General features: G+C 41.6%; 1 protein-coding gene across 1 annotated transcript in view; it reads left to right on the forward strand.

Annotated features, from left to right (window-relative positions):
* FLT3 (fms related receptor tyrosine kinase 3) overlaps window positions 1–27,502 on the forward strand; it is a 97,455-nt gene that overhangs the window by 55,358 nt on the left and 14,595 nt on the right. The window contains exons 9-20 of the mRNA XM_006270481.4: window positions 274–442; window positions 6,503–6,609; window positions 8,597–8,708; window positions 12,794–12,972; window positions 17,473–17,576; window positions 17,672–17,804; window positions 17,886–17,990; window positions 20,000–20,110; window positions 21,963–22,116; window positions 22,641–22,771; window positions 24,272–24,396; window positions 27,006–27,128. Coding sequence (XP_006270543.2) covers window positions 274–442; window positions 6,503–6,609; window positions 8,597–8,708; window positions 12,794–12,972; window positions 17,473–17,576; window positions 17,672–17,804; window positions 17,886–17,990; window positions 20,000–20,110; window positions 21,963–22,116; window positions 22,641–22,771; window positions 24,272–24,396; window positions 27,006–27,128 — 1,553 coding nt within the window. The remainder of the gene's footprint in view (window positions 1–273; window positions 443–6,502; window positions 6,610–8,596; window positions 8,709–12,793; window positions 12,973–17,472; window positions 17,577–17,671; window positions 17,805–17,885; window positions 17,991–19,999; window positions 20,111–21,962; window positions 22,117–22,640; window positions 22,772–24,271; window positions 24,397–27,005; window positions 27,129–27,502) is intronic.

The raw sequence follows: 27,502 nt of genomic DNA on the forward strand, positions 1-27,502 counted from the left end.
CGATTAGCCAGATCAACCAGATTGTTTCATTCAAAGACAGAGATTATACATGTGGGCTAGGATCATCAGTCTGAAGCTAAACGTAGAGATAAAGCTACATGTTATCTTCCAATATCATACTTGATTTGCTTGTTATAGACGTGTCTGTTAGTGATTTCACACCTTGTGCATTTATCAACTGGGATTAGAAATGAGAATTAAAATGCATATTTTTAAAATTCCTTAATTAGACAGCATGCCTTTTATTACAAAATTTCATTTTTTTTCTTTCAGAAGAGGGATTTATAAATGTAACTGACTCCAGAGAAGATTTTGAGATTGATCTACAGGAGAAGTTTTGTTTTGAAGTTAAACTTAAAGCTTATCCACCAATTACGTGTGTGTGGATATTTTCACAAAAATCATTTCCTTGTGGGCAAATTTACAGCATGGATGGCTACAGGTACTTAATGTATTCTCAATATTTCCATTGACATTTGTACAAAGTCTCCTTGTGGTTTTTTTGTCTTAAATGAAAAAATAGACAAGTACTCAATCATTTTTTAACAAGTAGCACATGAGCATTGTTTTGATTTAATTATTTTTAATGTATTTAGTTTAGTTGTAAAGCAGTGTTGTGGAAATAGTCCATAACGTTGCCTTTGTTTTCAAATGGCAACTTAGGTCAATAGCATATTCTATCATATTTGCTTAATCCATGTATTATAACGAATCTTTTTTAAAGTAATAAATACAACATCCCTTTTCACATATTTATATTATACTTTCAAAAAATTCCATTACTTTATCACAGACATATTTTCCATAATTGATCATAGTGATCAATGTTCCCAATATCGTTCAGGGTGCTAAAGTCAAGCCTATAGTTTCCTACACCTTTGGTGATCTCTTCAGGTTTTCTTCACTACAGAAATGTCTTGTTCTAATTCCTGTTCAGTTCATGTATGCTTCCTGTGTTACAAAATATGTTTTGAATAAATCTGCTGGTTAATTCCCTTTTCTGTTACTTCCTACAATAAAGTTCTGGCACAAATATTTTCTAGACCTAATGTTTCATCCATTTCCCAGGCTTTTTAATTTCTTGATAACGTAGTCTAATTTCCTTCAGTGTTTCTTCATTGTTATAAAATATAATCATAAGGCATTTTAATTGGTAATTGGTAATCTTTATTTGCAAGGTAATTTCCAACTTCTTTCTAAATATGACCTATGCAAAATCATAGCTGATTTAATAGTCCTATGCTGATTTGATTTTTTTGTTTTGTTTTTGTTCCTCATATTTTTAAAATCTCTTGTTACTTGCTTAAAACTGCTGCAATCTTGCTTTCACTTTTTATACCTGCTTTTCTTATGATTTTGATAAACTCCCCTTTAGCCGTTATCCTTTCCAGTCCTCTTTTGTAGCTATTGTGGCCATCCACTTGGGTCAGATGGAATAGTTGGATATGCACTTCAGTATGGTTCAGGATCCATATCAACCTGGTAAATCATCCTCTCCTGGCAATGGATGCAGGAAGTCTGTCCCTGCTGATAACATTAGAACTGTGAGCAGACTGTGTTAGCATTGATAGATGGATGCTGGTTGACTCATCCATAATGCCTGAAGTGGGTAGGCAGATCTGTTCTTCAGTGGTTACAATCATTCCTGGAGATGGGACCTCAAAAAGCAGTCATGAGAATTTGCTCATTCCTGTCTAAGAGGTACCACCCACATGCTGAAAATACTCTATTTATTTACCTTCTTGCTGTCATAGACTGGCTACACACTGCCTGAACATTTAGCAGATGGCTTTGTTGGATGACTGACAACTGATTTTAATTAAATCTAAATAAGACTAACAGGCCAACAATGGCATCTTTTGGAAGGCTGAGATGGTTTTAGCAACTACCACTACTAATCAGGACAGTGAGAAGATCACTAAGGATGGAATTTAGTAGTCACTCTAGCCTGATTTTTCTTCAGACAACAAATTCATGATGCCTTCTTATTTCAGTATGGTGATCACCATGTCCAGACCTGTGATAAATCTGAGCTTTTATCTGTTGTTCAGGTATCACTGTGCTTGTTCACACCCCAGTCATTGCTAGTCTCTTGTCATTTAATCGTCTTTGAATATCCCTTGAAATAGATCTGGGAGATGCTTGTTACAGGATGCAACTGCCCATCTGAGATAGAATCATAGAAAATTAGGGTTGGAAAAGACCTCAGGAGGCCATCTAGTCCAACCCCCTACTCAAAGCAGGACCATCCCCAACTATATAATCCCAACCAAGGCTTTGTCTAGTCGGGTCTTAAAAGTCTCCAAAGATGAAGAGTCTGCAACCTCTCTGGATAACCTATTCCAGTGTTTTACTACCCTCCTAGTGAGATTTTTTTCCCCTCATATCTAACTTAAACTTCCCTTGATACTTGTTCTGTTGTCTGTCACCACTGAGAACAGTCTAGCTCCATCCCCTTTGGAAACACCCTTTAGGTAGTTGAAGGCTTTTGTTAAATCCCCTCTCAGTCTTCTCTTCTCTAGACTTAATAAGCCCAGTTCTCTCAGCCTGTCCTCATAAGTCATGTACCCCAGGCCCCTAATCATTTTTGTTGCCCTCCTCTAGACTCTCTCCAATTTGTCCACATCATTTCTGTACTGGGAGGGCCCAAAACTGGACACAGTACTCCAGATGTGGCCTCACCAGCTAGTTCCAAATAGAAGGGAATAATCACTTCCCTTGATCTTCTGGCAACACTCCTACCAATATAAACCAGTATGGCATTAGCCTTCTTGGCAACAAGGGAACACTGTTGGCTCATATTCAGCTTATTGTCCACTGTAACCCCCAGGTTCTTTTCTGCTGAGTTGCTGCTTAGCCAGTTGGCCCCTAGCCTGTAACGGTTCCAAGGGTACTCATTTTTACTGAACATTAGTTTTTAAAAGTGTGTTTTTTATAACTTCCCAAATAATTATGCTCAATGCTTAGTGACATTTACAAAATATCACATAGGCTTTATTTTCCCATGAGAATAAATCCACTTTACAGATGAGTGCAAAGGATGGAGAAGGCATTACTGATTATTCAATAATCAGGTAAAGTATGTCATTCTGCAAAAACAAACCAACCAACCACAACATACTCAGCATATCTATTCAGTTTTGATAGACATTAGGGATGTGCAAAGTGGGCCCTATTCAATTCGGATTTGGATTCGGCCTGAATCAGGGACAATAATTTGATTCATTGATTCAGATCACTGTCCCTGATTCGATTCGGCCGAATCTGAATCCGAATCTGAAGGTTTGATGCTGATTCAAAGAACCAGCAATTCGGACATAGGCACAGCTTTAAATGTTTTTTCTACATACCTCAAGCTACCAGGCAGCTCGTGAACACTGCAATGCTGGGGCGCATGGAGTGTCCCACAAAAGCACTGGGGGCTCTCCAGCACACTCAGCAGCAGACCTGGAAGTGGACCAGAAGCAGTTCTGGTCCACTTCCAGGTCTGCCAGGGAGCACGCTGGGCGGCCCTCCTATGTCCCCATGGCTCAGCGACTGGTGCCTCCTGGGTCTGGGGGGGACACCCAGGGTCTCCCTGCAGCCAACTGCTGAGCCATGGGGGTGCCGGAGGGCCCCAGCACACTCCCCAGCAGACCCATAAGTGGACCGGAAGTACTTCCAGTCCACTTCTAGGTTCGCCGCTGAAGAAATCGGGGGGGAGGGGGCCCATGCTCCTGTAGGACACTCCGTGCACCCCAGCGATCATGAGCTGTGCTGGTACCTCAAGGTATATAGAAAGTTGTGTCTATGTCTGAATCTCCAAATCTTTGCAAATCAATTCAGAGGGTTCCGATTTGATTCAGAGAGATTAAAAGGGCCTCTGATTCGATTCAGATTCGGAGATTCAGCCACCGAATCAGGCCGAATCTCCACCGAATCAAATCAGGGACCGAAGCTTTGCACTGCCCTAATAGACACATCCAGCTTGATCAATGCATGTAGTACTGCAAATTTCATGCCATGTAGTAAAATCACCAGAAGATGAAAGGCTCAAATAATACTAAAAGAACAGAGAAAATATTACTTGTTATACTACTGAAGTGGTTCTCAGTCTTTTTAGAGTCAAGGCATGCCTCATGAGACTCAAGGCATAGCTCAGAAAATGCAAGCTGTTAGCTTTCACTCTTTTTTAACTATAGAAAAATAATAGAGAAATTCTTCTGTTGCAAAAAACTCAGAAAGACCACAACAGGTCAGAATGTTTTTGACACTATGGATTCCTGTCTGAAACCTATTGTGAATCATGTGTAGGTGTTAGCTCACCTAACAGCACTAATACTGTACAGCACCTTTAAAAGGATCTCACATCACCCCAGTGGCACCTGAGTAAGAACCACTGTACTACTACATAATGTTTCTCTAAACCAAAAATATCATTCCTTTGATATAGGACATAGATAAACTATAGGTCTCCACCTACTGTAACACATTTTTTCCAGCTTGTGCTTTTCAGTTTATGTCTGAGTAATCATCTATCCCAACACTTCTACTTTCTTCTATTCATATCCCTTTTTGATTCCTGTTGTTTCCTTTTTTGATTTCAGTTATTTCCTTCTCAGGCTGTTCCTCCTTATTGCAGCTTTTGGAGGTTTCTGCTATGTACTCAGCTACTTTTTTAGCTTTTAATTTCAAGCTATAATGATCAGGCCCCACCTGTGGTTCCCCAACGGATAAGAGTCACCACAGGTTCTTTTAGACTTTCCATTTTCTGTTCTCTCTTTATAAAGTAGAGTCTGTGTTGACCATGCTGCAGATTTTCACTTCCTTACTGTGTGGCACTTGATTCATGAAGGCAAAATGTCTCTGTTTGCTTTTATACCCCTATTAACTTGCTTTTTCTGTTATTTTTATTCCAATACTCAATAAACTTCTCTCAAACAACCCCATCAATACTCTCCTGGCACTTAAACCCTCAGACTTAGATTTTTCAAAAGCAATGAAAGATTTTGGGTACCTCCTTTTCTGGATGCCCATCTTGAGACTGCAAATGGGGGATCTGCTTTTGCAGAAACTGATGAGTCCCAGGGTCTTTAAAGGTGTTCCAAGTTGACCACTTTAAAATGTGACATTCAGATCAATAATCATGTATGAAAACCTTGAACTCTGTCAGCGAGTTAAACTAGCAGTTCCTTCAATGGGAATTTTCTTGCTTTAGAATTCCATGCAGATAGACTGTGCTTTGTCTCACTCTATTTACTCTGGTGCATCTTGCTTTTTATTGAAACCCTCCCTTCCCCTGTTTTGCCTTTAAGAAGTACTATTACTTTTTCTGTACTTCTGCCTATTGATTCAGGCTGTCATTTTTGATCTGTTTCAGATTTCTCCCCTATACCTACATTCCTTATCCCTGCTTACTGAGTGAAACTACCTATTCAACTCCCCTCTCCTCATTCTTTCAGTTAGGACATCTGTGCTCAAGAGCTTCACTATCACAATACAACAAACATCTCCATTTAGTGTTCTGCTAATGATGAGGAACCACCAAACTACCCTTTCAAACTGCCCATAAGCCAGATAAAAATAAACTAATCATAGTATCATAGTCCTTAGGGTCAGAAGGGACCTAAACAGATTATCAGGTCTGACCCCCTGCCCTGGGCAGGAACGAGTGCCGGGGTCATATCACCCCAGCCAAATATCTCTCCAGCCTGCTCTTGAAGACCCCCAAGGTAGGAGAGAGCACCAGCTCGCTTGGGAGTCCATTCCAGAGCCTGGCAGCCCTAACTGCAAAGTAATGTCTCCTGATGTCCAGCCCTGAACGTTTTCTCTAAAAGTAATCCAATACTTCTCTCTAAGTAATCCAATTACTAGATTTACAATGCACTCTCCACAAGATGAATATTTAAATATACTTTCCCTTAAGACTTTCCTTCATCAAAAGTTTTCTCTAAGAAGCCTGTCTTCCCCATATTTTTTCATTCTGGATGTATGATTAGCATTTTAATCTTACCCAAAGGCCTACATTAGTTGGGTGCCTGCCTAGGTTCAAGCAGCACCACCTTAGTTGTCTGTGATAAAGGCTCAGCACCCATTCAGGGATGCATTCTCTCTCTCTCATCTAACACATAGGTTTGTAAAAAAGCTACTGACAGCTAGCATGCACCCAAAGAAAGTTTCGGAAAGTGCTTTGCATTGTATTGGCAAATACAGTATTGGTGTGATGTTTGCAGTGATGGCCCAGGAGATATGCAAAAAGCAAGACTTCTTGCCAGTGACATCTTTTATTGTATCAACTGTATGGTTCGTACAGACATGGCAAATATAAGGAATTTAAATATTTCTGGAGTGTGTTCTTATTTATGTTTAATCAGAAAAATATATTGGATTCTTAACTGCTCAGTGTGTGTATATACACACACATGCATACATGCACACATAGTTGAATCCTAAATACATCTAATAATGCACCTAATCTATAAATATGCTTAAATAATACGTTTTTTATCACTTTTCTCTACAGCATTTCTTCCAGGTTCTGTGATCATCAATATCAGTCAGGGAAATATGTATTCTATGCTGAAAATGATGATACACATGTAGAGAAAACATTAACATTGTGTGTGAGAAGTAAGTAAAAACAATGCACATTTGGTAAAATCATGGATGAGAAATCGTGACCTCTTTGGAGTCAGTCAGGGGGAATATTAGCATTGACTTCAATGGAGCCAGGATTTAATCTTATAGGTATTTTCCCCCTCTCTTTTTTCATCCTTTAAATATATGTACCGATGTATTATATCATACATCCCCTTTTTGAATCTGGAATTTGCAGAATATTCAAGAATGCTCTATAACTAGATGGAAAATAGATTGTATAAGACAGTAAAGCAAACCTACCTTAAAAAGAAAAAAGAGATGGGATATTTGGAAATTTAAAATTTAGCCAAGACTATTTGCTAATGACCTCAGTTGGCAGGGGAGGATGGGTAGGGGGCCAGGACAACCCAATATGGTTTCTCAACCCACATTCACTACCTCCATTAAAAAAAACCAAGGTTTTTTCTTTATTTTTAAATTCCCTCCCATCGCTACCCACTCCTACTCCCCTGTCTCACTCCTAGGGGAGTTTCCCCTATCCTTTAATGTCATTTCCAAACTTGTAACTCCCTCTCTCCTGCCGGGCAGCTGTGGCTATCCCATCCTACCCACTTCCTATTAAGCATTCTCTATATCCAGCTCTCTTGTAATCTCAATTTGCTTTGTACCGCTCTTCTACAGATTTTAATAGAGGTTCTCTTGATTTAGAACAGGGTAAGTTTGAAGAGAATCAGGCTTCCAACCTTTATGGAAGCCAAATGGAAAACACCTAAAATCTCCCAGTTATATTATCTGAACAGGAAATCATCCTTTAACAAATAATTCCTTCCCTTAACATGTCACAAGCACAGAAGTAAAAAATGGAGACATGAATCATATACCCAGAAAATAAAAATTTCTTAGGAAAACCACAAAGGATTTCAAAGGCTATGTCCTAACTGATATACAAATACATTACTTCAAAGAAGCAAAATAAAGCAGGACTTTGAATAAACCAAAAACTTGATATTTGGAAGGAGTTATATGATTAAATTTAACTCATTTGGTGTAATTTACAATAATCTGCTTGTAGTTTCTGTACTTGATGCTGTTACTGAGTTAATGAAATGATGCCTAAATCCTTGAACATTAAGTATGTTTCAGTGTTGCACTTCCATGAATCTGTATTCACACACACACCTTCTCATATATTTTTTTATTGAACACTAGCCAATTGCCCAGCAAAAATGATGGGGGTGGGGGAGAGGCTGGGATGGAGTGCTGCCACCTAATGCCCCATTCTGCTGCTGTTCTGCCTCCTGCAGGGAGCGGGGTCGGGGCGCTGAGGCCAGCGCTACTGGCCTTGGCTCGCCCACCCCCTGTCTGGCCCTCGGCACAGCTTGCAGGGAGCGGGGTGGGCTGGCCTTAACTTCCACCGCTTGGTCCTCCGCACAGCTTTGGAATCATGGTGGCACTCCCCCACACTTGGAGCACTCTGATTAGCTGTTTCCGTCAGCCAATCGGAGCGTGAATAAGCATTATGGACAGACAGAGACAGACAGACAGACAGACAGACTTAAGCTTTTATAATATTAGAAGGCTCAGGAATCAGGCCTGTGCTACATGTTAGTGCTGTCTTGTAACCACTTAATAACCTATAATAAAATGGTCTTTAATGGGAGTTTTTGAGAGTGGGGCAGTCACAATTTGGGGTTTTTTTGAGTCAGGTTCAAATTCTGCCTCTGCTACTGATTAACTATGAGATATTGGTTCAGTTACATGCCTTGATTTTTCTCTGGTAAAGTAGAAGTAATAGTAGTAATAATAATAATAATAATAACAACAACAATATGTAATAACTACAATATGAAATGTACTTCACAGATACGTATGAAAATTAATTGCAAAAACCTTTGGAATTGGAGCACCTTATAAATGCACGAGCAGCTTTTGGTCCTTTTTGATATGGCTATCCTTCTACCGTAACTGAATTATTGACTAAAGTATTGTTGAAAACCTGATTACATATTTGTTGCAGGGGAGCCTGAGATAATGATATATTCAACATCCAGAGATATTTCTTGCACCTCTGATAGTTACCCTGCATCATCTTGGACCTGGAGAAACTGCCTGGAGCCTGATCCTTCTAAGTAAATAGTAACATTTTTCTCTCCTGTTGATAGCAGTGAACTTTTCTATGACACTTCTTTAGCTAAAATAAAGACTAGCCAGTGATTAGAAAACTGCAAAATGCACTCTTAGGTACTTATAAAATAATAAATGGGAGCCCAGCATAAAGATTAATCAAATCTACTGAAGTCAATGAGAGATTTTTATTGATTTTGATGGGAAAACATCAGATCCACAATAATGTGTATATGAAGCTCTGTACAAATAAACACAGGTGGGTTTATATTAGTAGTTAGAGATTTATTTAACTGCACACAAACTAAATATTAGTTCATGTATAAATTCTTCTTGGTCCATCAATTTGTCAGGACATACCTGAAAGTGCTAAGAGTTTCTTTGAAAAGCCTAATAGTTTCAGTACTTTGAAGTACATTAAGGATCTGATCTAGTGCCCAATAAAGTCAGTCATAGCCTTCAGTTACTTAACTAGGCAGTGAATTAAGCCCTAAATCTCCAAGAGAACAGGTGAATCTTGAAATGTGTAGTAATTACATTGCACTGAGATTATGAATGTACAATCTCATAACCCTACATGCATCATAACCTGTCAAATATAGTCATGACATTTTATGGCTAAGACTAAGTGTGTTAAAAAAGTTTTAAAAGTATTTGGACAATTTTCCTAACCTTGCGTTTTCAAAGCTAAATCCCACTCTTCCAAAATAACTCTATTTGTACAAAAATTAGAAAGGAAAGACATCATATAACTGGTGTATTTAAAACATTCAATGTAGTTTTCAATAAGTAAAATGCTGTAATTGTGGAACCCAATGTCATGGAAACATTTTTGTCTTGAATTAAGGGACTTGTATGTAAATCTGGGTGATTTTTTTTGGCAAACAGCAAATTCATTAAACATGCCATCTTTTGTCATCCCAAAGGTATTCATGTATTTGGATCCAGTTTTCATTCCAAAATAGTTTGGAATGAAAAACATTTTCAGGGTTAGATTCATAAAACTGCCAAAGAAGAGGGGCTTCACCTTTTACTCAGCTGCTCACCAGTCACTTAGGATATAGGAGGATATTGAATTATGTTCAATTACATAAACTGCCTAAGGGGATTTGAACTGGCATCTTCCACCTCCTAGGCAAAAACACTTATCATATAACTATAGGGTATTTGGGAAGTTGGTGGAAACATGCTTTCCCTTTCTCTTGTTGTCATGATTGCATTTTGTAAATATTCAGTAGAGAAGGATCTAAAACCCAGGTCTACCACCTGCCAGGAGAGAGTGTTTTACTCATTAGAGGGTGCCATTCTTACATTTGTGCTTAGTTTCTCAGTGAGCACTTCTACATGAGACGCTGACTGTTCAGTAGCTGAAAAATACTGAGCAGTAGTGTGTCACAGCATGGACAATGCTAATATGCTACTGTACAGTATTATTAGGTTACTGCGCTGTAGTGTCACCTAAAAGATGCTCGCTGGTGCTGCTGTGCAGTAATTCCAGTTAGGGTGCATTTATTTAGTACTTGCTGTGTTATTTTCAAAAGACCAAGGAGTTGATAAAGCTTGTTTATTCAGACAGCCTTCTTAGCCTACTGATCTGCTCTTCTCTCCTGCAATCCCCAGACCAATGTAACAACTTATAGATAACATTCTTAAAGGTATCCACATAGTTGCTAATACAAGTACTAAATAAATGTACAGTAACAGCTGTGCAGTAGTGTCTTGTGTAGACACACACCATAACAGTTTAAATAATCTATACAAAGTAGAATAGCTCTGGTGGGAGAAACTGTGGGACTACCTTGTAACCTGAGGGTTAGGGCACTCACACCTGGGTTCCAGTCCCTGGTTCAGTGAATAATTAAATATTTATACATGGTGAAACAGTGTCAGTAGGAAACAGTGAGAAGATCCCAACTTAGAATTTCAGAGAACATGGTGGTTAGTGCACTTTCCCATAGCTTGGGTGAATACTCTTATGACTGAGATATTAAGTAAAACAAAGACTCCTCCTTCTGCCCCTGAGGTTTTGTGAGTCTCTCCTTTTCCTTCACTCTTTCTGTGAATGTCAGACATGAAAGTTTCTGTTTCTGATCAAGTTAAATGTTTTGTGTCGAGTTATATGAGTTCTTTATTTGACTGATAAAAAGCAAAAACATTTAGACCTGGTTCAGGCTAAACTAAATATAATTTTTATGATCATTCAGTTCAGTAGCTGACCTGAACAATCAGTTATTTGCAGAGGCCTGAACACTTGTCAGTCTGCTCTCTCCTAAAGTACAAAATCCCCTTTTTTGTGCTTAAATATGGTAGTCAAGAGTGAATATTTCCATATACTGGTGTGTATATGTGTAATTAGGCCTGTGTGAAGCAGCTAGTATTCACTTTGGATCTGGATTCGGCCAATTCAGGGGACAGTGATTTGATTCGGTGATTCAGATCACTGTCTTGAATTGATTCGGCCAAATCTGATTTGGAGATTCAGCTGCTGTCAAATCAGCTGAATCTCCAAATCACGCAGGCCCTATCCCCCGCCAGCTCTCCCAGCCCTGCCCGGCCCAGCTCCTGGCTCTTTGGGAAAAAAAAGCCCCACTTACCAGCTGCTGCCAGGTGGAGGGGCAATTCCTGATGGCCCCCCTTCCCCAAGCTGCGAGAGGGGCTCTGGCATGAGCCCATCATCCCCCACCCACTCTCCTTGGCCCCTGCTTGCTCTCGCAGCCCCCCCCCCCCCCCAGGGCTGCCCCTCCACCCCAGCTCTTGGCCCCTTAAAAAAAAAAAAAAAAGCCCTGACTCACCCACTCCTGTCTGGCAGGGGAGGGGGGGGGGCGCTGCCCCCCACTGCCCCACACTGCATAGGGGTTCTGCCATGAGCCTCCAGAAGCCTCAAGACTGCTGCAGCAACCAGTGAGTCCAGGGGTGGGCGGGGCAGCCATGGAGGGGGCTGGGAGAGTGAGCAGGGGCTGAGGGTGCTCAGGAGGGCTGGGGGAGCAGGCAGGGAATGGGGTTTGGCAGGGGTCCCCCCATGGTCCTTTCCCCCCTCCTCCAGCCCCCCCCCCGCCCCTACTTACCAGCATGGAGTCCAGCTCCCTGCAGCAGCAAGCAGGGACTGCCCAAATTGTCAAAGCTCTCCAAATCTTTTCCAAATTGATTTGGAGAACTTTGAATTGATTCAGATCTTTTAATTCATCCCCTGATTTGATTTGGATTTGGAGATCCAGGCACCAAATCGGGCCAAATCTCCTCCGAATCAAATCAGCACCTGAAGCATTGCACAGCCCTAATACACACACACACACACACACACACACACACACACACACACACAGAGTTGGCATATAAGGTAGTCAAAAGTGAATATTTCCATTTACTAGCATGTTCATATGTGTGTATGTGGAGAGGCCTAATCATGCATTCTATGAAAAGCTGTCAGTCTGCTCTCTCCTGAAGTACAGAATTCTTCTCTCTCCTAAAGTACAAAAATATATATGGATCCAAATTTATATAATATGCACACACAGTATAATATTATACCAATATAATTTTGGAGTGAATACATTAAAAGAAAAAAGTGATTTTTTTTATGAAGGTTCTTGTTTTTAAATGACAGCTTTTTTGAAGCTCAGAAGTTCAGAGCATCTGCAGTAGTTCTAGTGGAAAAGGATTAGTGAGCAGAGTTGAGGAGGAGGAGTCAAAGTTGAACCCTAAAGAGAAAGCCTAAAACAGAATCTGGATAACTTCCCTCCTGTTTATTTCATCGAGATTCAGAAGGCAAGATTATCAGTGGATATGAACTGCTGTGGCCCCCCTGAAATCAGCAGAATTCAGTTCACTTCTAGCAGTTGAAACCTAATCCATAATACATAAAAAAAGTTCTTCATCCTTAGCTCTTGGTGTCTTTAACACAGTTAAAATTACAATCACATAGACAATGATACCAGCAACTACCCTGAGCCTTCCTACAGCCAGCAACAAATACAGTAAAACTCAAGGCCAGCAATCTTCTTCTGACACAGAGAGCAGACCCTCCCCATTCCTTAGCCCCCACAAAACTGGTGTAAGATGTCAAATCACAGACAGATTCCCTTCTTTTCAGTTGCACGGAAGAAATCACAGAAGGCATTTCGAATGTCGTACCTGAACAGAGAAGTTTGGGGTCCTGGATTTCAAGCAGCACGCTAGATTTAGAGGACACAGTAACAGGCTTCTCTGTTGAGTGCTGTGCGAACAATTCTGTTGGCTCCTCCTGTGAGAAGGTTTTTGTTAACCGGCAAGGTACTCTACAGCTATTGCAGACAATCTCAAGCTAATTAGTTAAAGACTGGGGTGGTGGTGACGGAAGACTCTTCTATACCATTTATCTGGACAGCTGGTTCACAGTACAGTATTCCTAACAGATAGAATTGAGGGTTACACATTACTGTGTGGAATTGTGGTTAAAACATGTATCTCTTCTGGCAAAACCTTTTCCTTAAGTTTAGTGATTGGGTGTTAGGGACCAAATCCAAAGTGGACTCCTCTGTCATGAAAATCAGTGGGAGTGCTGCTGGATAGGGTCCTGCTGAATCAAGGCCCAAGGTGCTATAGGTCTCCTCTTTATTCTTGTCAGTAATCTCCACCTGAAAACTTTCCCTTTGTATAAAGCAACATGCAAGACCTTCTATGTATGATTGCATAGAAGAAGACAACATGTCTGTGAGGTCTTTCTCTGTTCTGTTATTTTTTCTGAGACATAAGATTCATAGCCCATATCTTTTCCATATGGAAAAATACGTAAGCAACAGAAAACTTAGAAGATTATTTAGGAAGTGTTACAAAGTACACAATATTTGGATTATTCAGTCTGAGCATAAGGATTTCCCTTGTCTTGCAGAGACAAGGTGATGTCTTTATAAGAGTGGGTTATAATTGATGGATGTTACTCATGCCTCAGATTATAAAATCTTGAATAGGGTATGGAAGTTGTTGATTCCTGATCTTCAGAGACATATAACTATTATTGAGAAAAGAACAGACGCTGAGAAGAAAGAGATCATAGCAAAATCAGTCTATTTGTTAGAAAGGTTTTGCATAAGTTGAGCATTTCTAGAATCATAAAAGTATAGCAAGGAAGAGGCAGGAATTTCAGATTTTAATACTATTTCTCAATATGGTGTTGTTTTCCCTTTTTATGACACCCAGCCTGATTGGCCGATTATAACATACTCATAGGTTAGTTGACATTTTATACTGGAGTACACTGTTCCATAAGAGGCTAGAACCCAGTGATATGCACTAAATGCCGCTGTTACACTTCTGAATGTGTAACCTGTAGGGGTGTGAAAAGCAGGCCCTATTTGACTTGGATTCAGATTTGGCCCAAATCAGGGACAGTGATTTGATTCATTGATTCAGATCACTGTCCCTGATTAGATTCAGCTGAATCTGAATCTGAAGATTAGATACTGATTCAGAGAATCAGTGATTCGGACACAGACACAGCTTTAAATGTTTTTACTACATACCTCAAGGTACCAGGTGCAGCTCATGGAGTGTCCCACAGGAGTGTGGGAGGGGCCCTCCATGTGCTCAGCAGCAAACCTGGAAGTGAACCGGAAGTACTTCTGGTCCACTTCTGGGCCCATTGGGGAGCACGCTGGGGGTCCTCCTGAATCCCCTCTGGCTCAGCAATTGACTGCAGGGGGACCCCAGGTGCCCCCAGACCCAGGAGGCACCAGTCACTGAGCCGGGCGAGCATGGGACAGGACCCCAGCATGCTCCCCTGCGGACCCAGAAGTGGACTGGAAGTGCTTCTGGTCCACTTCCGGGTCTGCTGCCAAGTGTGCTGGGGAGCCCCCGTACTTCTGTGGGATGCTCCATGTACAATCCCCCAGCATTGCAGCCTTCATGAGCTGCCTGCTACCTAGAGGTATGTAGAAAAAACATTTAAAGCTGTGTTTATGTCTGAATCGCCGAATCTTTCCAAATCTCTCCAAATTGATTCGGAGAGCTCCAATTTGATTTGGAGAGATTAAAGGGTCCTCTGATTCAATTCGGATTTGGAGATTCGGCCACTGAATCAGGCCAAACCTCTGCCAAATCGAATCAGAGACCGAAGCTTCACACAGCCCTAGCAATCGGGTATTCATCTATATGATGCGAGAGGTAGCCCTAATTGTTTTGGAATTTATGGTCTTGATCAGCAATAACCATTAGTGTCAATTAGCAGAGCAGTACTCTGGCCAGGTTTTGTACAATGGATCATAAGTTAACAAGTGCCTTTTTAATATTGGGTGTTTGAGTGGGTTATACAGTTAAGTTAGAAATGTCTAATAATTGCTTGACTTCTTGTCCTTAGCCTTTCATAGATCAGATCCCCATAACATAATTAGATCTACCTGAACAATGATCTAAATAGATTTAAAGGTTCATATGATGTTTACTTTTTGAATAGAAAGAGACTGTCCAACGGAGTTGGGGGGACCAGTAAGGAAGAGAAATATCAATGAAGGTCCTTGTAAGCAGGTTGATGTGCCTGTTATCCTGCAGGCTGGCTTTGCTACATTGGAAGCCCCTCAACCAGTTCTCCTAACATGAGAAATAGTCTTCACACCAAACAAACAAATAAATGAGCAAAAAACAACATTTAGATTTTCTCCAGACCATAAGAGAAACCCTTTAGATCTAGCCTCTTCCTTATAGCAAGCTTATATGATTTCCAGTCTGCCTTCTCACTCTCTGCTCTCCTCTCTGGGTTCTTAGCTGCTGGAGGGTACTCCTTGATTAGGTAACTACCTGCAGCTGGGCTTCTACAACAGGGCCATCCATCCCCTCTTAAAGGGCCAGGGTGCTCTGTTACAGTCCCTTCCTAGAATTCCTACTCAGAGGGCACATCTACATGAGACACTTGGCAGAAAATTAGCATAGTTTACTGTGAAGTAAGCACATGGGTTGATACATGAACATGCTTACTTCAAAGTATATCTCCGTAATCCAAAGTAAATTTGCTACTTGCAAATGGAAGCAGCATATTTACTTGGTATTAGTATCAGCACAGTAGTGCTCATGTAGATGGTTGGATGTGAGCCAAGTCTGCTCTCAGTCAGCCATCCACTTGGGGCAGGAGATAGCTCCCTGCCCCCAGGAGCTACATGCTGCTGGGGTGGGCTCAGTCACAAGAGGTCGGGCAAGGACTATGTCCCCCTGCCCTGGGAGCAGTTTGCTCCAAGCCCCCTGCTCCCAGATCATGATGCCAGAGTAGAGGCTGGGAGATAAGGATCTCCCAGCTCCTGCTCCACCATCATGATCAGGGGAGCGGGGAGACCCTTATCTCACAGCAGTGGCTTCATGACCACAGGGCCCCATGGTCTTGAGGCTCAGGCTGGGAGACCCTTCCATTCCAGCCTGAGCCCCACAACTGCAGGATTCAGGCTGGGAGATAAGGGTCTTCCAAGCCCAAGCCCCAAGACTGTGGGGCTCAGACTGGGAGATATGTATCTCCCAGCAGCAGCTCTGTGGTCATGGAGCTGGCACTGGGAGCTCCCTGAAGCAGGGGATGGGGAGCTTGTTTCCTGTCTAGCTCTATGAGTGCAGAGCTGGGGGGTGGAACAGGCTGGAGAGTTTGTTCCCCCCCAGCTCAGCTAGCAGGGAGCTGGAGGGGCAGCAAGCTCCCCAGCTTGTTCCCCCCACAGCTGCACACTTGCAGAGCTGGGCAGGGAACAAGCTCCCTAGCCCCCACTCTGTGATTGCAATTGCGATTGTGGAGCAGGGGCTGGGAGCTCCCTGCATGGGGAAGTTCCCCACCCAGCCTGGAGCTGGCTGGGACCTGCCCCTGAGTAGGACAGTTCTCAGCCAGCCCCAGGCTACACAGGGAAGCACATGTAGCCTGGAGGTAGCTGGGGACTGTCCTGTTTTGGGCACATCTACATGTTGTGATTTAAAGTGCATTAGTCATTTTTAAAGCATGCTAAGGTCACAGGTCTACACATGTGCACCATTAATGTGCCTTAAAAATGGCAAGTTTAGGTTAATCACACCTAAATTCAATACCTGCATAAAGCAAGTATCAAATTTAGGCATGATTAGTTAAGGCACCATAACCCACATATAGACATTGTAAGGCACCTTAACGCTATATGACTGAGTGGGCTGGAACTGAGCCCATGGGGTCCTGCACTGCTGCCAGGCACCACCAAGAAGAAGATGCAGCAGGTTCTGTTCTGCAAGGTGCAGCCACTTGAGCTGGAGCGGCATTTCTGGCAGCAGCAGTCTCTGTCAGTGTGTAGTAAGTTGGTGGAGGGGGCAGTAGGCACGAGGGCTCCTTTCAAAGCACAAGGGACAGGTACTCCCAGAGTACCTACTGCAAAACCTGAGGGAGTCTTCATTGGGAGAACTTTGACTGCTGGCTCTCAGCTTTCCATATGTACCTTGGCAGACTAGTTTCATTGCCAGGGACTCTCTCTGGCTGTGGCTACTTAAAGAGACTTCCCCAAAACCGAAAGGCTGCAGAAGAGGGAGAAATAGGTATTCCTGCAGCTCCACCTCCACAAAATTTGTGCCACCTAAACTCTCCTTCACCCCTCAGCGCTCTGCTTCACTTGGTAGTAATTCATTCCACATGCAAGAAGTCATATTTACATGCTGTGATGTAGGAACATGAGAGATGCTGACCACTTGCAATTCCCCCTACCAAATCTCAGGCCAAAAAGGAATGGAAGTAGTTGAGACAATAAAACTGTGGCAGATTTACACACAATTCAAACTCATTGCGTAATAACATATATCTTCAAATTGCAGGAGCTGTCTTTGCTCTCCAAGATAATGTTGCATTCTATGCAGCGTTTGGATTCTGCCTTCCATTTATATTTGCCTCCATTGTTATTTTTCATAAATACAAAAAGGTAAAAACTAAACTTAAATGTTTGCCCTCTACACACCCTCTCTGTATAACCATGTTTTCTGTTGGACTAATGCCATGTATTTTTCATCTCCAAAGCAATTGAAATATGAAAGCCAACTACAGATGATACAGATGGTTGGACCCTCTGATAATGAGTACATCTACATAGATTTCAGTACATTTGAGTATGATCCCAAATGGGAGTTTCCAAGAGAAAATCTGGAATTTGGTGAGCAATCTGTTATGAAGACATAGTTTCAGTTTTCATTGCACCCAACTGGAAATCATATTAGCTAAATTTGTCTTGTAGGGCAAGTACTCGGATCTGGTGCCTTTGGAAAAGTGATGAACGCTACAGCTTACGGAATAAGAAAAACAGGAGATTCAGTCCAGGTTGCAGTCAAAATGCTTAAAGGTACAGTAAATGCCAGATACTTCTCCCAAGCAGCAGTTTAGTGTTTGTGTTTCAAGGCAAAAACAGACCTGCTGCCTCAACTTCTGACTTTGCAGTCAGGTCACTCTTCTCAGTAACCTCCATTGACCTTCTTGCACATTTGAGGGAGATTTGATCTCTCTTCCATAAGGTAATTCAATGAATATGTTGTATTAAATATGTGGGGTTAGGCTAGGCAAACTTGTAATATAATAGAAATCATAGCAATCTAAGCTGAAAGGGACCTCCTGAGGTCACCTAATCCATTCTGTTCCTTTAGGGTAAGGTCAAGTATACTGAAGGTAGGACCAGCTGTAACATTTGAAGTGCAGCTTCCATTAAAAAATAGAACATTTTCAGCCTCAGGCAGATGTACAGCCCTCTGCCATGCCCCCTGGCTGGAGCACTTTGGAATCTCCCTGGCTGCATTCAGTGGCACGCTCTCCATCCATGCACATGACAGGGGAGTGGAGCCAATGTCAGCAAGTGCTCTGGTGTCTGCTCCACGTCCCTTCTCCCAGAGCATCCCTTGCTGAAACTGGGAGACCAGGTGTGAAGAGATATGTGGGATTTGAGAGCTGGACACCAGGAATCTGGCTTCCAGTCTCCTAGTTCTGATGAGGGGAGCACTTGGAGAAAGCAGAAGCAGAGCAAACAGAAGGGTGGTTTAGAGATAGGTAGAGCACTATGTGATACTGGAGAATTTTGAAGCACTTGTAAATAGTACTTATTTCCTTTGGGTTACTTTTGGAACACTTCCACCATTTTTGAAGCACTTCAAAGGGCAAATACACCTGACTGGCTCACCCTTGGAAGCACTTCAGATGTTATATCTATTCACAGTTTTAGAAGCTTGAGACTTCCCACCCGTACCCCCACTATCTCCAAAGCATTTCAACACAAGTGAACTGGGAGTTTTAACTGAAGTGGTGCTACTGATTCTCAGAAACCTCACAGGTACCTAATTGGAAGCCTTCTGGTCAAGGCCACCAGATGTGGAGCTAAGAAGTAACTTATCTCCAGATCTGACCAGTGAGGACTGTGGGGTGTTTTTTGCCTCCCTCTTTAGTGTGGAGCATGGGCCTCTTCCTAGGATCATATATTAATTTATCACTCCTCTGCCATTGTGGTGAGACAGCACTAGCATTGCCCTTGTTTCTCCTGCTCTTTTTACATCTTACTGGTGTTTCCAGTTCTATGCCTGGCAGGTGTAGTGTGTACGAGTTTGGAAGGATGATTTTTAGGAACCTTTGGGTAAATAGTTGTCTGCAAACACAGGGGACTAGACTTGATGACTCACAAGCCCCTTACATCCCCCTCCTCCCCCCCATCAGTCCTATGTCCCTGTAACTAGACCATCCTTAATGGAAGTTTAGTTGTCCTTAAAAAACCCCACAGGCTCCCTAAGCAGCGTGTTCCAGTGCTTCAATACCCTTGTAGTCAAAAAGATTTTTCCAATCATCTAAATAAACCTTTTTTTGCAAACTAAGCTGAGCACTTCTTTTCTATAGCCATGGAAAAAAAATGATATAACCATGTGCTTTATAACAGCCTTTTGTTTATTGGAAGACTGTTACACTGCCCCCCTCAATCTGTGCTGTTCTGGCTAAATCAAATATAGCTCTTCCAGCTCTTCCTCCCAGATATTATTTTTTATGTTTCTTGTCATTCTTGTTACTCCCCTCTGGACTGTTTCCAGTTGGTTGAAGTCTGCTTTTTTTTTTAAGTATTTGTCCTTATTTTGCCACTCATGTGTTTCTTGCTTGAGAATGATGAACTCTATTAATAATCTCCTGATCACGGTCACCTAAATTCCAACCCCTTGAACTTTTTATAAGTAATATTCATTAGGCCAGTTCTCCATAAGTTTTTAGCTTTATGTCTATTAAGTCATATTAAGTTAAAGTAAATTAATGCTGCAAAGAAGAAATTAATTAGGATTCAAATTCTAGGCTGTATGTATTCCTAAGTTTATGATGCTGTTTTTGCAGAAAAACCTGATGTTTCTGAAAAAGATGCTCTAATGTCCGAGCTCAAAATGATGACTCATATTGGAAACCATGAAAATATTGTGAATCTCCTAGGAGCTTGCACTATGTCAGGTAATAAACACTTAGTTGAAACATACCTACATCTTTTCAAATTGCAGGAGCAGTCTTTATTCTCCAAGATAATGTTACATTCTGTGCAATGATTGGTTTCTGCCTTCAATTTATAGTTGTGTATTCGTGCTTATATTTCATAAATAAAAAGGTAAAAATTAAACTTAAACCTAAATCATCAGACTGCTGATGGCATCTGAGTAGGTTAGACAAACACTTCAAAAATTGGCTATTGGCAGCTAACTCCATAATTTTTTAACGCTGTTAAGTCTCACAAATTTCTCTCTTTTGCCCTAATTTTCTGCTAAGCAGTAGTCAAGAAGCAGAAAATGATTTAGGGATAAAATGAAAGAAAAGTTAAGCATTTGTCTACACACAAAAATTATACTACTGTAATGATACTGCGATGGTTAAAGTGATAGAATACCACTATTATGGATGCTATTGTCCTGGTATAACATTGCTTAAACTGAGGCTGCAAACAGAGATCAGCTTTGTTCCACCTGAAAAATGTTTGTGTTCACACAAGCAAACAGATATTTTAACCCTTGTCATGCCCTAAGTGCCCAAAAATGTGAGCACAACAATTTCTGTTAATAGTTTGTGGTACTCTATAGTAGTGGAGGTCTTTTCAATTATGGTGCAATCACAGCAGCCCTAGACTGCCTGGGCTCTTCAGCCACCCCAAGCAGGGGATTCTGGGGCACGCATTTCATACTGCAGAGTAAGGGAACCCCATGGTTCCACACTTCTAATCCACACTTGCAGATGCACACCCTTGGTTGGAGCCAGGCATCTGGGGCTGTTGTCTCACAGGATTGGTCTCCTAAAGCTGCAGGAGCAGCAGGGACCTGATTCCATGGACAACAACCCCAGGCAGTGCCTATACCAGTCAATTAATGTGCACAGCTGATCTCATAATAAAAACAACATCTGTTTGTAGCCTGAAAGTGCTTTGTCTTTTAAGGGAAAGAGATTAAACTCTCCTGATGTAAGTAAGGTTCCTCTATATTACTATAACTGTGTCGACACTAGGGGTTGTAACAATTTAACAATATAGATAAATATAACATTTTTAATCAAAATGTGAAATTGGTACAAAAGCTGTGTGAAGGCCAAAACCAAGAGGGCAAGAAGATTGACAGATTAGCCTGAATGTCTGAATGAAAAGGAAAGGAAGGGGAAAAGAACTGAAGAAAAAAGAGTGGAGTGAAGAAAAGAGGAGACAATGAAGCAGAGAGGGGAGGAAAAAGTAAAATGGAAGAATGGTACACATAAGATTACAGCAGTGATGCTCAATCAGGGTGTTGTGGCACCCTGGAGGACCTTAAGATCCTTTTGAGGATGCCACAGGGTGCCACACAATGTTAGCACTGTTAGGTGTGCAGATATGATTCACAAGATAAACCCAAGGATTTCAAACAGGAATCCATAGTATTAACAACATTCTGACCTGTTGTGGCCGTTCTGAGTTCTTTACAACAGAAGAACAGCTCAATTATTTTTCTGTAGTAAAAAAAATGAATGAAAGTGAAGAGCTGGCATTTTCTAGGGGGTGCCTTGAGTCTAAAAAGGTTGAGAACCATTGGAACAGATTAAAAGTAAGTTCAAAGGAATAAAGATGAAGATAACAAATTCTCTTCTTTGGTTGTTATTCGTATTGTCATGGCAGCTACATGAGCCAGTAGTAAGCAGGACTCTACTGTGTTTCTAATGATTTTATAGAATTAAGTTCTTTAATTTCTACCTGTGACTATGAGAGAATGCGGGCTTATGGGACCTTCAGCAGGGCCTATTTAAATACGTCCATTTCCCAAACAGTAGCAGAAATTCATGTTAGAAATTCTTTCAGGACCAGTTTACTTGATTTTTGAATATTGTTGCTATGGGGACCTTCTGAACTACTTAAGGAGCAAAAGAGAGAAATTTCACAGAACATGGACAGATATCTTCAAACAGCACAATTTCAGCTTCTACCACAATTTCCACATGGATCAAAACTCCAGGTAAAACATTCAGCAGCAGTTATAGTTTAAAAATATATTCTTAGTCATATGCTTGCATGGATCCAGCACACTTCAAGTATGCATCCCATGGGACTTTGCAAAGAAAAACTTTGGGCAGGATTCTCAGCTGTTTTAAACCAGTGCAGCACTAGTGCATGTGAGGATCCAGGTGATTTAAATGAATTAATGTAGGTTAAGGAGAGAAATGATATCTAACAAAGGAAGCCTGATCGGCAGACTCCAGATTTGCCATAATTCAACCTTAAGGGTCTCTGCAGGAATTCCACAGGGAAATAGCTGAAAGTTGGTTCCATATTTGGGGCAGTTCTGAAAGTGTCATAAATCCAAAACAAATGTCATGTTTTTTATTTATGACTTGTCGAAGTGTCGTGCTAGATAGAATTCTGTTCCAAAGGTTTTAACTGGAAGTAATTTAAGTATTTTTCACTGTAAAGTTATTTGTATTCTAGATTATTACTTGATCTGTCCTATGCCACTTTTTAAAAATATGTCATCTACTCCAGAAGGGGAACTATATTAAAAAATGGATCATATATTACATCAGTTAAAATGGATAGCCTTGGAGATATGCAATCAAGCCAAGACTTAGATTTGATCTCTGAATCAAATGGGATGATGATGTTTTCTGAGGAAGGTAAGAAATTATGCATTTATTTTGAACGAATAGCAATGCAGGCTTTTTAGCATTGATTTGATTGTTTACAGTTTTGACAACAGCCTTGGGTCCTAATAACTTTAGGGACTGCATTTGATAACCATGAGATGCCATCCAGTCCTACATTCTGTTCCTCACCAATTGCAATTTTGATAGTCACCTCAGTAAAGCTTATTAAGGACCTCAGGATTTTTCTTATAATAACTTTATGCATTTATTTACTAGAATAGAAATAATAGTAAGGGTGATGCTAGACTCTGAAGACATCTTCTCCTGTCTCTTTTCCTTTATTGTGTGTTTGGATGGGAAGAAAGAATGCATAAGGCAGTAATTGCAATTCTTGACAGTGCAATGTGAAAACACCTGTGATCTATGGAGATAATTTAAAACTGGTTAAAAGACATGAAACAAAGGTTAAATTGTAATTTTTTTGGATGGAGGAATTTCAATAGTTGGGTCTGCCAAGGACCTAGGTTGGGGCTGGTTTTGTTCAATATTTTCATAAAAGACCTGAAAAAAGGAGTGCATGGTGAAATCTCAAAGTTGGTAGAAAATACTAAATTATTCCAGGAAGGCAAATCCCAAGATGATGGTGAGGAATTTCAGAAAGTTCTCACAAAACTGAGTGAGTGGGCAAAGAAGCAGCAAATGAGTTTCAATATTAACAAGTGCAAAATACTTCACATGGGGAAAAATAACCTCAACTATATTTACACAATGCTGGTCTCTGAACTAACTGCTTTGACTCAGGGAAGTGACCTTGGAGACCCTTTAGACCTTTGACTAATCACATCATCTTAAGGTGCTGTGGTGACCAAAAAACCTAGTAAAATATTGGCATCTTTAAGAAGGGAATTGAAAACAAAATGAAAAACATAATTATGCTACTGTATAAATCCATGGAGCAGCCACATCTTGAATCCCATATGCAGTTCCAGTCTCTGCATCTCAAAAAGGATGTAGTAGAAATAGAAATTTTACAGAGAAGGGCAGTAAGGAGAATCAGGGGTATAGGGTAGGTGCCTTACCAAAAGTGATTGAAAAGGCTAGGGCTCTTCTGTTTGGAAAGGAGAAGGATGAGGGGGAAACAATATAGGTCTGTAATGGGTTAGCTTGTGGGACTCATTGGCACAGAAAGTTGTAGAGGCAGATCGTATAGCCAATTTCAAAACAGGGTTAGGTAAATCAATAGAGGACAGGTCCACTGGGACCTATTAAGAAGAACAGTCAGGGATGTATCCTCTAATATCCCTAAACCAATGATAGCTGATGCCAGGGAGGGTATCGCAGGGAATGGATTACTCTGATCCTGCCTTGTCCTTATACTCTCCCTCTAAAGCATCTACTACTTGCTCCTTTTGAAGACTGGGTATGTGGCTACATGGACCATTGGTCTGACCAAGCTTGGCAATGTTGTTGTGTTCTTAAACAGAGGCCAAAGAGACAAAGAGAAATAGTAAGTCTGGTTATTTTTTGCAGATGAAATTAAATACATCAATGGAAGACTGTATGAAGAAGAGGACTTCAATGTGCTCACTTTTGAAGATCTCCTTTGCTTCTCATATCAGGTTGCCAAAGGGATGGAGTTCCTTGAGTCAAAATCGGTATGTTTAATCTGTGAAAAAGTTTAGGTAGTAAAGAATGCAACTATAAGGCAGATTAACAAAAGGCTGCCAGAGGAATATAGCTGTATGGTGACAAGCTTAATCTGTGTCTTCCTTAATAGTTTTAAAACAGAGCTGTCCAACTGGTGGCCCATGGGCTGTGTTAATTTGCAGCCCCAGGGATCCCACCAGGCTTCTGCTCCCCGCATTGCTCCAGCTGCAGCTGGGCTCCCTCTCTCTCCTCTGGCTTCCCCTTTCTGCCTCCACCTCATGGGGCAGGACAGCATGGTGCAGCACATTCTGTAGTGCCAGGGGAGCCTGAGGGCTGGGGTACTTGCATGATGCAGTGGGAGAGCTGAGGGTGCGGCCAGGGTGCCCACACACAGTGAAGTGGGGAGGTGCCTGCATGGCCAGCTGTCCAGAGAGCCAGTGGTTCATCCTGGTACATTGGTGAGGCCTTTGTCTGTTTAGAAGCTGGATAGTCCTGGTTTTAAAATAATGAAGCTAGAATGTTATGGGTTAGATTTTGCCATAAGATATCATCCTGTGCAAGAGATGGTCCCCTGAGGCATCAGGACTGAGACATCCTTCTGGGGTGTGATTCCCTCCCCACTTCCCCTCACTCTGAAGGCATATTGGTTTGCTTTTGGTTTACACCAGCAGCAGATTACAATCTCCTCCACAGCTCAGCTGCACGCGGACTTCAGCTGCATGGCCAGCATGATGGGGAGAAGGAAAGCCAGCATCCCATTAGCTCTCCACTCACTGCCTGCTTTGTGAGGGGAATAGCAGGCACATAGCCCCTGTGTCTGGGTCCAAGGACTGAACAGCCCAGGAATAAGAGTCCTTATTCCCCTGCAATGCATCATCCAGGCATGCATTCCCCTGCAATGCATCATCCAGGTCACAATCTAGTCCTAATAAAAAGGGCAAATGACAAGTCCAGCACTATAATACTGGCCCTGGGCATTTTTATATGTGTTCTGGGGGGGCGAGGAGGGCGCTTTAATTAGAGCAGCTCAGAGAGTCAAAGTAATTAAAACTCCTGGACCATCATGTGTATCAGTGTCCCCATGCTGAAGTGTGGTAACGGGGGTGCTTTAACTAAAGCTTGTTGAACATGCTTTAGTTAAAGCACCCCCACTGCCATTTTTCAGCATAGGGATGCTGTGCTTGTGGCAGTGGAATCTGCTGGAGCACGGTAATTACCATGCTCCAATAGACGCAATTTAATCTGCTCTGACTCACTGTAACAGCACATCAGAGCAGCCTCAATGCATGTGTATAGGCACCCAACTTAGCCTGTGCCATTTCAACTGGGGCAAAACCAGGTGCTAGGTAGTAGAAACTGCAAGGAGCCAGATTTTGCACCAGACCATCTTTGTGGGAGAGAGAAGAGGGGATGCATACCAGTGGAAAGAAGAAATGTATCCCTCAACAAGCGCTGAGCCTATTCTCTCTCCTTTTTGTCAATAGCACTTCCTATCTTCTTGTCCCCTCCCGGGGTCCAGAAAGCTCATTTTGTAACCTGTGTGTGCTAATGCAAAGCATGTACATGCTTAAACCATTTTTTTGTCATCTCTGGGGGTATCTACCGCCTCTCCATCTATTGCATTTCCTTTTCTCTTCCCTGTTTGAGAAGCTAGAAACTAAATTCTAGGCCTGATAGATTTCCAGTAACAGATCTGTCTCCAGTTAAAGTGGAATCTAAAGGGTCATGGCTGTCCAAATGGACATGGACTACATTAATCTGTGGCTCCAGCCATGAGGCAAAACTAGCCCCAATAAGAGATGCTGGTATTTCAACTTCATGGATCCTCTGCAGTCCTGATATCTTGTGGGATTTGTTGGAGTAGATACCTTCTGCCCAGAGACCCTGAGCCTGCTCGTGGTTTCACAGCTGCCAAGCACTCTGCAAACCTTTGATTGCATAGCTGCTGGAGAAGGCCTGTTACTAGGGACTCCCTGGTTGCTTTGGACCATGAAATCAGGTTGCATATGTTTAATTTAACAGCACAGAGAATGAACCTACATGAGTTGCTGCAGGTCACATGTATGGGGAGCAGGGGTCATGCCAGGAGGAACAGCCATCCTCCAACCAGCTCCCTGCCCCTCCCTAACTAAAGAGCCCTTTCTGGGCCTCCTGGTACCCAGGCTCCAGCTCCTTCTGCTGGCAGGAGAGTGGAGCAGGAAGGCTCTGGCTATTGCAGAGAAAGCAGGTGTGAACCTGGGTGTGTGTATCAATGTCCTGATGTTCTATAAAGTTTTAAATTAATCCATGTATGGTCAAACTGTACTTCTGCTGGGATTTTTTTCCTCTGAAATTATATGTTAGGCCATAAAAGCCACTCAGAACTCTTATCACAGCTGTCTTCTATTCCTCATAATACACAGATGTTACCATTCCATAAAATGAGTGTGACAATAGCTCAGACATTGTATTTGCTATTAGCTTTGCAAAATTGGTTATGTCACTTTTTCATGAGCATGGAATAGTTTGAGCAGGGATTGGTATCCATCCTTATATTTTTGAATGAAGTTACAAACAGTGGGGAATTACTTCTATCTGTTGAGAATCACTGTGAAAATAACCATCTCTTTCTTTACAGTGCATCCATAGAGACCTTGCTGCCAGGAATGTATTAGTGACCCATGGAAAAGTGGTGAAAATATGTGACTTTGGCCTTGCCAGAGATATAGAGAATGATTCTAACTACATCATCAAAGGCAATGTAAGCCCATGCCTGCCTTAGCTTTTTCTCATTGCTGTAACAACCAAAAAGAAGGAATAGCTAGCTGATGAATACATACACAGTTGTTCTATCTAGCTGGTAATTATACATATAGCTGAACATATTCTCCAGAAACCTCATTTATTCCTTGAAAAATTTTCCAGTCCTTGGCAAATGAAATTTATAGTTTTGGTGTTAGCCAAATCAGATTTTGAATGGCCAATGCAATTATTACTTACTTCTTACTTTGGCAATCCTTCACAACTGAGAATGATTGTCTTCCATGATTTTCTTATCTGTGCATCTAAAGATGGTCAATGAGACCTATCCAGGACCAGCAGACTCTACTGCAGCTTGGACATGTGTTTCCATGT

The sequence above is a fragment of the Alligator mississippiensis genome, chromosome 1 (assembly GCF_030867095.1).
Source record: "Alligator mississippiensis isolate rAllMis1 chromosome 1, rAllMis1, whole genome shotgun sequence".
Taxonomy (NCBI): domain Eukaryota; kingdom Metazoa; phylum Chordata; order Crocodylia; family Alligatoridae; genus Alligator; species Alligator mississippiensis.